At 35.4% G+C, this 13,821-nt stretch overlaps 1 protein-coding gene across 3 annotated transcripts; it reads right to left on the bottom strand.

The window, feature by feature from the left end:
• Positions 1–2,737: 2,737 nt before the first annotated feature.
• On the bottom strand, positions 2,738–13,586 carry LOC121253009. 3 transcript variants are annotated; one of them, XM_041152883.1, is made up of 9 exons: positions 13,497–13,586; positions 12,477–12,677; positions 10,432–10,761; positions 10,061–10,283; positions 8,200–8,343; positions 7,985–8,109; positions 6,412–6,616; positions 4,081–4,334; positions 2,738–3,105 (listed from the first exon to the last, which is right to left on the bottom strand). In XM_041152883.1, the coding sequence occupies exons 2-9, from the start codon at positions 12,584–12,586 to the stop codon at positions 2,934–2,936; spliced, it is 1,563 nt and encodes a 520-aa protein (XP_041008817.1). In that variant the 5' UTR covers positions 12,587–12,677; positions 13,497–13,586; the 3' UTR covers positions 2,738–2,933. The 3 variants fall into 3 exon arrangements, with proteins under 3 accessions (XP_041008817.1, XP_041008816.1, XP_041008818.1); XM_041152882.1 differs by lacking the exon at positions 13,497–13,586 and adding an exon at positions 13,199–13,490; XM_041152884.1 differs by lacking the exon at positions 10,432–10,761.
• Positions 13,587–13,821: the final 235 nt, after the last annotated feature.

Genomic DNA, 13,821 nt, shown 5'->3' with positions numbered 1-13,821 from the left:
TCTCATATAAGAAGAAAATTGACTTATAAAATAATTCATTTAACATATGTTATATATTATATTGATTCATGTTCTTTATATATATATATATATATATATATATATATATTTGAATATTCAGTACACATACTTTGAAGATATGTTCATTAATTTTCCCGCTGCATATATACTCTACCATCAATCATAAACTGCACGGAAAAGAATTTGAAAAAACAAAACAATTAGAAAAAAAGAGTATTTGTGACGGATTATTTATAACAAAAAAAACTCATTTTTAGCATGAAATAGTTATTTTCGCAAGAAATAAATAATCACAAATAATCAGTTTTCTTGTTATAAGTTTTCTATATATATCAGACCTGTTTTTTTTTATTACCATTCCTTGAAAATAAATGGCTAAAAAGCTGAAGCTATGATCAGATAATTAATTAGAATTTAGACTCAGGGAAAATCTTGTTTTGTATAATAAATAAGCCCTTGCATGAAGAAATAAACTAATAGGAAAATCTATTTAACTGTGACCTAATTATATATATGAATATTATCTACCGTCGGAAAAACTTCGAGCTTGAATTGGGATGAATTAGCTAGCTATAGATCAACACATGCATGTAACCAGCCTGAGTTTACATCTATATATATATATATATATATATATATATATATATATATATATATATATATATATAATTCATTGGGGGAAATCTCATTTCTAAAGATGCAAATTGATTTGATTTGGACATGATCCTTGCTATTGACAATAAAAAAATGGAAAAAATAAGAGTAAAAAAAAGGAAGAAGAAGAAGAAAATTAGGACGTACGAAACAATTGACACGTGAACTTACATGCATGAGACATATGTCTATATATAATTGACATAAGAACCAACACGCATCTACGAAGAATCCTGCATTATGCATGAATGAAAGATCGATGGATCTCCCGACCTTTTCTCCATATTTCCCACTATTTCTTCAATGAAATCAATTACATATCAAGATATGCGTTATCAACATCAAATCACTACAGTTCCTCATGCCATATATGCATGGTCTGATCGATGTAGTGTTCCTTTCATGACCAGGCAATCATGCAATAAAAATTGTGAAGTCGACAAGACCCGCGTACACAATATATATTGTGGTCCACACTGACATTTACAGTCCTATATTAATCAAACATATGTTTTTTCTAAATATTTATATAAGGATATGGTAGGAAAAGGTATATATTTTTGTAATAAAATCTGGTATTATGGTAGATTATACATCCGGTCCTTAATTAATTTTGTTTTCTTTATATTTCTTTCCTACAGTACTTTTGATAGTGATGCTTCATCAACCTGAAATCATGCCATTTTCTCTTGTTATCTTTTGCTTTTTCGTTTTTCTCAGTCAATCACTGTAACTCGAGAGTTCTTGATGGAAGAGCTGCATGCAGGGCTGGTCAAGGTAGACTTTCACATATTTCCTAAGCACAGAAATGTTGTTTCAATTCATATTAGTGTTTTTGAGTTCTAGTACTGCTCTTAGGTTAATAGATAAAGGTTATTTAAAACCTCTAAAAAGTTCACCATGAGTTTATTTGATAACTTTAGCGAGAATATTTCATTATTCTTTTAACCATCATCATTATTCCATCATTTTTTGATGTGACATCATATTTTATAACGAATATTTGAATGGAGGTGAGACAAAGTATGTTTGAGAAAGTATTTTTCAAGCTCTTGATCGATAGCCTTGTGTCAATAATTGTGTGTTCACACATGGCTCTATTTAGATATTAAGAATATTTCAGATGATCTGTGAATAGTAATAAAATAGTTCGAGAATATATGAGAATGGTTGTATTTGGAAGCAGACTAAATCCCTAGAACACAATGAGCTCCTTTTAACGACCCAAAGCTTTCTCAATAATGATGATGCTCTCTGTAAGTAGGCCATTTAAAAGGCAAAGCCTTGAAGTGGATAACTTGCTTTATAGAAAGTTGTGGACACCATGAATTGATTAGTGTATAATAAGAAGTTTCTTAACAAAAGAGATTTATCATGTAAAGAAGGTAGGGCACAAGGATTATCCACCCAAATGATCTTTTGCTTTTGTGATCTTCTGCAAAGTAATAGCACATGTGCCTGTCATTATCTCATGTTCATTGCTGTTGCCACCATTTCCTTCATTAATGGATGATCAGTTTAGCCAAATCATTAGGTTTTGCATTTCATTAAATGGAAGTCACTAGTTTTACAAATGTCTCTTTTAAGAAAAAGATCATCTCAATTACATTTGAAATAGGTAGTCAATCTAAAATATATGGAAAAAAAAAAAAAAAAGAGTACAACAGTATTTCGAGCTATATACGAGAAAGAAAATGTCAGATATTGTACAGCATAAAAGTTGAATGTGTTAACAATATCATGAGCTTCCAAAGTTGGGAGGCAAATACATCCAATGCAATAGAATTGACAACCTCAAGTCAAATTGTGGATTTTTTATTAACAATGTTTTCACCCTCATTGAATTTTTATTTTTTAACCCTTTCCTATGGACATGTCTGCGTATGAAAAGGGAATATGTGAAAGTCTTGGTGACTTAATAAGATAGTCTTGGCAGAGTACTATTTCATTCTCAGAACACATTGTCCAATTTCATTCTCTCAAAACGAATCCCTCAACCAGTTAATTCAGATTCTCACAAACTGGAGTAGGGTCCATCTGATAGGAGTTCTGACACAACTGATGCCAACCTCAAATTTATTCGGATTCTAAGTGTAGTAATCAATGGATATAAGAGAAGTCTTAAATGGCCCAGTTAAGAAAAGCTAAGATTTCGTTGAAGAATTCTAAATCACATTCTTCTGAATGCCAAGTGCCTCATCAAGCCAAACATATGTAAAGGGAACGTTCAATGAACAGAAATAATTACCATTTGCATGTCATGATTTCCATCGCAGTGACTGCCTGATTCCAGTATAGATGAGTCCTAATGACCTCCCAATCAAGGAAACTAGAAAGAATGAGATCCCATCGCTGACTTTGTCAATCACAGCTCTAATCAATGGCATGCTAATGTCAGATAATTCAAGCAATAGGCTGAAGTAATATCTCCTGCGACACATCAATTAACAGTAATCAGAAGGCAAACACCGCTCATGCGACCTCAGAACCACCGACGAATAAAATTTGAAGATGTAACAGAAACTAATAGATTGGAAGTTACTATGTTCAGTCATTTGGCTCCAGCTTTTGGGATGAGACATCAGTTTTCTTTAGATTGCATTGTGACTACATATGTGCATTTACTTTAAAAGTTGGCAAAATCTGGCCTAAAAATCTGCTACCATAATTTCAGAAAGGGATATTACGAAGCAGAATTGTAACAGAACTCATCCAATATTGGTCCGAAAAATTGAATGCACAGAGTTTCTGAGATTCAAATCCAATAGGGGCAACAAATATCATGCTCTGTTCCCTCAAACTGTTAAAAGTTAAAACCCGAAATCATTCATCCAATGAAATTAAATTTATCTTCATTTAAGTCACTTGTCTTCCTCAAGAACCTATACAAGCACCAACTAATTTCTTCTCGCTGGCACCATACCAGGTCAACTCAAAACATGATCAAACTTCCTAAATTGAAATCCTCAAACATACAACGTATTGGATCACCTCAAGATATCCCCTCGTGCAGCATGTCTAAAAAGTTTTCAAATCCGCGAAATTCTCCAGTACAGGGTAAAATTGCGAACATAATCAGGCAAGTGTAATTAGGCTGTGTTTGGGTAGAGTGATCACTCCATTACTATTAAATATTTTATCATTACTTTTTCACTACTTTTCACTACTATTCAATATTTTATCATTACTTTTTCACTACTATCCACAGATTATATGAGATCACCTCATTATCCAAACGTACCCCTAAAGGTGAATTTAAGATCAGGAATCTCTTGCTTCCATTAATATTTAGAGGTAAATTAAAAATGAAAGACCAGCAATCCTTTTATACCATCTCCAACTATTTCAAGGTTGCATCGAGCAGTGATGGTTGCAAAAAATCTGGGGCAAAGAGAAAGAACATACCATCCTCTCAGGGCCCGTAACTCCTTCATCCGCTTTACAGGCATCGAGACTCGGCTTATCACAGTATGATGTACTTGAGATGACATAGTTTCAGAGTTTTGCAATGTAATCCTCTTCCACCAACTATTGTTCTCAGTCTGGCTATTTCTTGGCACCTCAATAAGTTGGCTCTTAAGGGTGCATAGGTCAAACCGATCCTCGTACATTGATACAATTGCCTCCACATTTTGATACAGCCACTGGTTCAAAGCCACCTAGTTTTAAAAAGAAAAAAATACTTATAAGTCTTGACAAGGCACTTTTTGGCAAACAATCATTATTTCGATAGCAATATAACATCATACATTTAGAAAAAAAAAATCCCCCCACTTTTTTCTCAAAACCTAATCTCCCCCACCAGGGACGAGGCCGGGGGGGGGGGGGGGGGGGGGGGGGGGGGGGGGGGGGGGGACCTTGGGTCCCCCAAGGCTCTAACCCAAAATATATATATATATATATATTATATAATCTTGTATCTAATTTACATATCTCTCTATTTTTTGTTTGATTGGCACTAGGTGTCTGAGAACAAAGTTCCGACTTATCCCGGAAGTGCACAAGCCCTCGACAAGGAGTTTCCCATAAGTGCACTCTAGGTAATTCAAGAGGAAGTTCCTCCAGTCCGATGATCCCTAGAAATTGTTTGCACCCAAGAGGATTTGAACCTTAGACATAGAGGGAGCATACCACCAAGATTAAGGCCTTTACCATTTGCGCCAACCCCTAGTTGTTATATCTCTCTATTAGTTTTTGATACTTTGTTCTTGTTCTTGTCCAAAACTCATAACTGGCACTGGCCAATGCTCTTAAATGGCCAGTCTTAAGAGGTGCCTTGCAAAATGTCAACAACTTTTTAATAAATTTTTCTTATATATCATCAAATTAGAATTTGGTCTCATTTACAATTTTGTGGTAACTATATTTTATTTTCTTGTTTTATTTCAAGAAATTAAGTTAAAATATAATAATCATATTAGATTATTTCTCTTTTAAAGCTTGTAATTATCTGGGTGAAACATATTTAACAAAAAACCTCACATTCACTAGATAGTTGGCTATGCAGTCTGCAATTGCGCTACTTAAAAACTTTTAAATATATGACTTAATGCTATATATTAATTCAGCAAAACACAAAACTTAGGGCTCGTTTGTTTTCAGAGATGAGATGAGATGAGATTAAAGTTAAAAAGTTGAATAAAATATTGTTAGAATATATTTTTTAATATTATTTTTGTTTTGGGATTTAAAAAAGTTGAATTATTTTTTTTATTTTGTGTGGGGATTTGAAAAAGTTGTAATGATGAGGTGAGATGAGATGAGATGTTTTCTAAAAACAAACAAGGCCTTAGTTTATAATTTACATATATTACCTCTTTTTTTATAATTCCTATATAGATTGTTTCCATAGTCCAACATCTTCTCAAAATTGCAACATATGAAAAGCTTAGATGTAAAATTACCGCTATTCATAGAAGAATGCCAAGTTTGAAATTTATTTTTTCTTTCTTATTTTACCAGGTTTTTTTTTTATCAATTTGTTAAAGGTGTTCCTAAAATTTTTTAATTCAACAACTATTTATTCTAGACCTAAAGTACCCAGCCCTCCAAACTTATAACCCTGGCTTCATCCCTATCCCCCAGCCCTCCACCACCATTTGCAGTCCCCAAGCCATGAAGAGCAGATAAAATGATAAATAACACAGCCTCGTACAATTCTAAAGCCTATTGGAAGTAGTTAGGACTAGAATTAAGTGGATTTAGCGGAGTCTATCTAAAGCCTAGATTGTCGAATGCTTGAAATATGAAATGGCATGGTGCCTAAACAGCAGGTCAATATAATTGGCACACTCAATGCATCACAACATTATAGAGGGAATACATATTACCTAGCTGTAGGAAAAGGACCTTTGTACTCTGACCAATAACTAGCTCTCGTGTATGGGAAAATTATATTTGAGATAAGTGTAAAAAGACAAGTTTCTTTTTATAGGTAAAGTCCAGAAAAAATCAAAGCTGGAATATTAGATGTAAGACCATGGATGCAAGCATGCCCAATAAATAATGAGTCAGAAGAGAAGGAAAAGGAAAATGCAAGAAGAAAGAAAGAAGAAAATCTACTAACATTAATACTGATGCAGTCCAGTTCTTCACCATTTAATAATCATTTTACATCCATATATATTTTGAAGGGGGAGCATTGAACACAAACACAACATCAAATTAGAAGTATAGTTTAAGGAACCAGTTGTGCACAAAAATCAATACTCAAATCTAAGCTGACAAACATTATACCTCATTACGTAATTTTTGGAGTGCCCGGGTTGACAAAGTACACAAAGGCAGACCAAGGCTATTCATTTCATTTGAGAAACTGCCGTCCACAGAAATTAGCTCCAAAAATATGCTCGCAATCCCATCAGCTAAAGTTATCACCATATCTTCCAATATCGAAGTTCCATGCAAAATAAATAAGTTTTTGTCATAACAGCAGCCCTCCCTGCTAAAACACATAAATGTAAGCATGAAAGTACCAGATAAAGTTTGGTTAGACATTGGAATGCAAACAAGCAAGCAAGTTGTGACATTAATCTCAAAGGCTCTCCAAGAATGTACTTAAAACAAGCAACCAAACCATGAACAGCATAATATGTAAAAAAATCTAGCATCATAAATTGCTACACAAACATGCATAAAAAACTAAGACAATTATCAGAGATGTCATACAGTAAATGCTGTCATCGTAATTCTTTTCTTTTTTTTTTATTGGCATCGGGTGTCCAGGAATAGTGTCCTAACTAATCCCGGGGGTGCATAGCGCAAAGAGTTTCCCGCAAGTGCACCTCGGGTAATTCAAGGGGAAAATCCCTCAGTCTGATAACCCCTTGAAATTGTTTGCACCCAGTGGGATTCGAACCTTGGATCTTGGAGGGAGCATACCACTAAAGACCAAGGCCTTTACCACAACCCCTAAGGGTTCTGTCAGCGTAATTCTAAACTAAGGTAACTATTTGAGATGTCATCCGACATCCAGTAAATGCTGCCAGTGTAATTCTAGCAGATAATCCCACTGGGCTTTCTCCCGGATCAAAGCAGATCAACTCGCCTTCTTGTTATCCAAAAGTTGGTTAAATCAGGCAGGTAAGATACATTTTACTCTTCAGGAAATCCTAATTTTAATACCAAATACTATGGCCCAAACTTACTCAGTCCCACATTTATACTCCCCATTATTTTCCATTGCTAAAAGATACAGTTCAAACTTTTATATTTATCCCAACACCATTTGTCATTACAAACAATACAACTAGATCCACATTTGAAGGCAATAGTGAGAAGAAACTTAAAAAAAAAAAAAAAAGGAGTAGATCGTAAGAGCAATTAATGTCACTTGCCTAAAAAATGTTCTTTGTAACCATACTTCAGGTGGTGAAGGAGTATTCTAAAAAACTCTTGATCAAATTTTGTAGAAAACCCCAAGGGGTTGGCCCAAGTGGTGAAGGCCTTTGTCTTGGGATATCACTCCCTTCAAGGTCTAAGGTTCAACACCTCATGGGTGTAAACAATCTTTTGGAGACACACCCCCAAGTAAAAAAGCCAATGATTTAACCAGTTCCGTATAGGGAAACTTCCGAGGGTGTGTACAGGACCGGGGTTTACTTTGGAAGGGTGGGTCTAAAGGGCCCTGCCTTGGAGAGGTTTACCGACACTAAAAAAAAAAAAAAAAAAAAAAAAAAAAAAAAATTGCAGAAGATAAATGGAATGCCGAAACGAGGACTTAAGCAGATTAGCAAACATGGTATAATCCCAATGATTGATTAACATGTTTAGGAGAGAACCAAGACACAGATAATAAAACCGAATTTACCTGAGAGAACCAAAACTTAGAAAGCACAAAAGTTCTGCATATAGATCTCCTTTGCCTGACTTTCTGATGTTCCGTAAAACAGTATCATCTCCCTTTAACTTTTCAAATATCAGAGAAGCAAGCGCCTGACAAGATGGGTAAAAAGAAAGGTATTTCATTCAACTTGCTAAATATTGCAAAAACTACAAAGTGGTACATGTAGTGTTCCAATATACATTGTTAGGATCACCCTTGTTGAGGCAAAGCTCCTTTCCCAGCCATGCCACGCATATAGGGTGACAGGACTTTTGAATGATTCCAGCAAAAACTGTCATCCAATTGTCCATCTTAGTTTCAGAATATTTTGTGATTTTATTCACCTGAAAAATAAAATAAAATTATATTTAATCAGTGAGTAGCCGAAATATATTCAAACAACTACCAATCAGAAAAAGGAAATAAATTCAAACAACTGAAAGTGTTAAATATTTATTTGACAAGGTAGTGTAAGAGACTCATTGCAAACAAAGAGAAATAAAGACAACTCATTATGGTCCAGTTGTACTTCATGATACAAGCAACAAAATTAGAGATTGCTTGCAGCTTTGTAAAGGTCATACAGGTCCCACAATACAGAACAAAAACTTAAATTGACTATCTAGGTAACTGTTCATTCTTATGGAGTTTAAATAAAGAGAGTAGTGATGTTCTTCATCCTAGACGTTGTCATTCTCAGTTACACTCGGTGATGTGGCACATCTTAAGTGATCTCCATTTAAGTGATTGATATAAGAAGCCACTTGAAATGTGCCACATCCCCAAGTGGGACTGGGGATGACAAATTTTACAATGAAAAGTAGCTCCTAAATAAAATGCTTATATTTGCTTATATTCACTCTTAGCTTTACATATATCTTTCTACATGATAGAAAAAGCTTCTCCCCTAGACAGATTATTTGGTCCCTAGTTCACTACTATAAATCTGATCAAGGAAGACTTCAACCAGCAATTCTAGCAGTTTGGGACTAGTTACTAACACCCAAAACAATGAAAGGGGACAGTTTATGATTTTATTTACAAAATCAGCCAATCTTGGAAATGTGAGGTGTAAAAAAAATACTACGTGAATACAAATGTCGAACTTCAGAAGGATACCAGTGGCAGAAAAATATCAGGATCAAATAAAGATGTAGATTCTCAATATTACGATTAATCTTTCATTCTATGACCCAAGCCTATAAGGTTTGCCATATCTGTTTAGGAAAATATTCAAAATTTTGGAACAAAATGTATCGGCCAAATATTATGGAATATAACTCAAATATTGGTTAGAATAAGAATCAACTGGACAGCTAAACATTGAATGAAACCTTGCCATGGGACCTAATTTCAATTAATTCCATCTAAGCATACCACTTGTACCAAGGCACATTCAGAGAAACGTGTCTGTAAGTATATTCACACACATATACCTAAGAATATCTATCATTCTATGACCCAAGCCTACAAGGTTCACCATATCTGTTTAGGAAAATATTCAAAATTTTGGAACAAAAAGTATCGGCCTAATATTATGGAATATAACTCAAATATTGGTTAGAACAAGAATCAATTGGACAGCTAAACATTGAATGAAACCTTGCCATGGGACCCTAATTTCAATTAATTCCATCTAAACATACCACTTGTACCAAGGCACATTCAGAGAAATGTGTATGTAAGTATATACACACACATATACCTAAGAATATCTATCCTTATGTATAGAATTCTTACATTCTCAAAAGTTTCTTCTTGAACAATTATTAGCAAGTGAGGTATCTATCTCACTTTCCCAACAAAAGGAAGAAATGATACTGTGCAGGGACACAAAAAAGGAAATAATCATGTAATCCCAACGAGTCTAGACTGAGTAAATTATGATTAAAATTCCATTCTCAAAGAACTTCTGGAAAATTTACTTTTTCTTCTTTTCCCTGAACGATTTCTGACCAGTGTGACTGGTCATGCAGGCAGGCAAAATGCTCAATTTCGATTAATGTAAACAAGAGTTCAGCAAAGTGATCATAGTGGAAAAAAAATAGCGACGGTGCCTACTTCTTCCTCAATTTGCTGAAATGAAGCCCACAGCAAACGCAGTCTTGGGCCCTCAGCAACAGCATTCACACTTAAAGGTTGTTTGGCATGATGTTCTTCAAATCCAAGACTGTTGTATCCCAAATTATGGCCATTTTCAAGAGCATTTAGAGAGCCCAAAAGTTTTCCTTTCACCACATCCAAGGCATACTTTGAATCCACTTTGTCATTGTCCTTCATGGCACTGAAACAAAATAAGTCTCTGGTAACTAAGAGAAAGAAGGAATAGAAAATCAAATGCATTCACTCCTATCCTTAAAGCTTAAAAACAGTCATCTATGTCTGATGGAAACATGCTTCAATCTTGACATCTTTGACATGCTTACCCTTACCTACCAGAAGAGTTTGAGCCTTCAGAGATCACATCATCATTGTAAATATTCTTTGGAAAATTTGGATAAAACTTCCGAACTGGAGTAACTCCAGCAATGTATGTGAGCAATACACTGGAGATCAAGAGCACTTGATCGATAACAGGTATCCAATCAGCAGCTGTTACACCATCAGTGTTTACCAAAGACGACCCCAGGCACGTAGACGTTAAGGAAGTCTCTCTAAGACAATCACTTAATTTCAAATTTGAGAAATTATGACTAAGCTTGAACATTTTCCATGCTGAGAGTTGGACAACCTTACAGCTTCCATGTGGATACTTTTTACAACTGCAAAGATAGAATGGGAGGGTGACAAATATCATGTCACTTTAGTTTTCAGTTGAAAAGGAACTAGAAAAATGCACCGGAATCTAAAATAACAGATTTCCCATTATTTAGGACACTAAAAACATGTGTTCATAGAATATTTGGCTTAGTTGAGGTTTTCATTCTGTGCCCAAAAAAAAAAAGGTAGCATGGAAGACCTGAAATTCATTTTATGTTGTTCCATGTTCTTCTTAAAACAAAGAGAACAATTTTACCAAACATACAACCTGCATAAAAAGGTGGTGAAGCTACGATGGTTTGGGGATTCAAAACTTAAGGGCTTTTAACAAGGCTCTCCTTAAGGGTGGCTTTAGCAGTACGCCAAAGAAGGGAGGCATTGTGGAGGGCTGTTACTTTTTTTTAAGTATTTTTTTTAATTGGCACTGGGTATCCGAGAACAAAGTCCCAACTAATCCCAAGGATGCACAACCCTCAGTAAGGAGTTTTCCGCAAGTGCACCTTGGGTAATTCAAGGGGAAGTTCCCCTGGTCCGATGGCCCATAGAAATTCTTTGCACTCAAGAGGATACAAACCTTAGACTTGGATGGAGCATACCACCAAGGCCTTTACCACTTGAGCCAACCACTAGAGGTTGGAGGGCTATTATTACTTCCAAGTATGGGAATACTTAATTTGGAAGTTTTGCTAGACACTTAAGATTTGCCAACCCCAGGATTGGATTTTGGCATGAGAAACTTGGTGGAGATAGAAATCTCAAGGTTGCATTCCCAGCTCTGTTTCAGATTGCACTTAAACAGAATGCTTCAGTAGCGGACCTAAGGGAAAGTCATAGTGGTTCTTTGCAATGGAATGTCAGTTTTCTCAAAGCAACTCAGGACTGAGATATGGGTGCTATTACATAATTTTTCAGCCTGATGTACTCTAAAAGTACAGGTAGTCTTGTGGTAAATAAGATGATTTGGATTCAGTCCGAGAGAGGGAAATTCTCTGTTCAGTCTGTGTACAAGGCTATGACGGGCCAGAACTATAACCCTTTTCCTTGGAAGGGTATTTAGAGGAGTAAGGTGCCTCTTAAGGTTGCTTTCTTTGGTTGGACCGCCTCTTAAGGAAGCAGTGGATTATTATTATTAATTGGTGTTTTATGTGTAAAAGCTGTGGTGGTGAATCCGTGGACCATTTGTTACTCCATTTTGAGGTGGCCAGGGTCTTATGTGATGATATTTTCAAGGAATTGGGCTTCGTGGGTAATGCCTAGGAGGGTGGTGGATCTCCTCTCCAGCTAGAGAGGTCTTCAGGGTAATCCCCAAATTACAGCGGTATGAAAGATGGTTCCCTTATGTCATATGTGGTGCATTTGGTTGGAGAGGAATGACAAGAGCTTCGAAAATAGGGAACGCTCAATGGAAGAACTAAGTAGATTTTTTTTTCAATGCTTTATTCTTATGGGAATCTGTTATTGATGTGAATGGAGCTACATTTCATGATTTTCTTGTTTCTTTTTCAAGCCCTAATTCTCACTAGGTGTTTCCTCTTGAATACTTCCTATTTAGTTGGGCTATGCCTACTCATTTGATTCAATAAAATTCTATTTTACATATAAGAAAAAGATGGTGAAGCCATAATCACAAAAGCATAGAGTACTGAGTGTGGGGCCAAAGTCACAAGAGCAAAAAAAGTGCAGAGTAAAAGGCCAGGAAGGAAATAAGCAAATAGACCTTTGAGCTATCCTGAAGTGAGTGTTCCGGGCCATGCAACCCCTCTCCTTGACGTAACATCTCTGCATACGAAGCTTGACACACGATGGTGAAGCCACGTATTCTGTCATTGGTATAATATCTATATCCTCGATCAAAACATTGCATAGCTCGCAAGCATATTGGAATACATTTGAATGAACACAGCTACCATATCAGATCCTATGCAAACCCATTACAATATAATCAGTTTCCAGAACCCATAAAAAACTGGGTCAATGTAAAATGCAGCAAAAAAAATCCACCAATAATTATTGAAAAAAGAACAAGCTTATAAACATAAATTGAAGGAAGAGAAATTAGCTTTCCACCGCTCTGTAAGGCTGTTCAAGTGAGAAAAACGAAAAGCCAAAAAGAAATTGCAGCACTCTTTATTTTTTGCGCTTCTCATTCATCCCGGAGTATAGAGGAAACCTAACTTTCTATCGGTTGTAATCCATAAAACCACACATGTTCCTACCCCAGATTAATATACACATTTCGAGAACCCGCAGACACTTCCATTCAATATAAGCAAAAAATGTGAATCTACTTGAACACATCTACTGATTCAAATTCATCAGTAATATAAAGTTCTCAAGTTGAGCTAGCTCCGTTCTCCACATGAGCATAACGCAACATCTTGACACAAATTAGGAAAAAAAAAATATATATTCTAGCTAGATACATATTCAATCACTTACATATACAAAAAAAGTAAAGCCCAAATGCTTCATAAGATGTGCACGAAATGCAGCTACAAATGACGGATACGATTCGAAGCAATAATTTTGACCAACTTAAATAAGAAGGCAGAGAGAGAGAGAGAGAGAGAGAGAGGCTGGAGTGGAGTCAAAGCAATGTCGAAGTCAAATTTAGGGTAACTGGGTAAGGGTTTTACGAGATTTATGTATGAGATAAGAGGCAGCAAATACGGAGGAGATATTGATCAGACAAAAACTCGGAGCTAAAGAAGATTGGGAGGATTGGATTTGTGCGTACCTGGTTTTTTTCTCCAACTCATACGACTCACTCTTCTCTCTTTCGTCGGTACATGCCAGGGTAACCACGGCCCGCAGTGATAAGTGACATCATAAGAATGTTTGACAAGATTTTCTATGTATTTGTTGGTTGGATTTTGTAAAAGAAAAATTATTCTCATGAATCTTACGCCACAACACCATCATCTAATTTTTTATTTTTATTTATTTTTTAAGGTAGAATAAACTGTATTTATTTATAATGAGATATTATAATTTTGACTTAAGATATACAAAATACAAGTTAACTTTTATTTTTAAGACTTCCTAATACATAAATTTCTTTG

Source organism: Juglans microcarpa x Juglans regia, chromosome 2S (genome assembly GCF_004785595.1).
Source record: "Juglans microcarpa x Juglans regia isolate MS1-56 chromosome 2S, Jm3101_v1.0, whole genome shotgun sequence".
NCBI lineage: Eukaryota > Viridiplantae > Streptophyta > Magnoliopsida > Fagales > Juglandaceae > Juglans > Juglans microcarpa x Juglans regia.
This window is presented reverse-complemented; position numbering and strand designations above follow the sequence as displayed.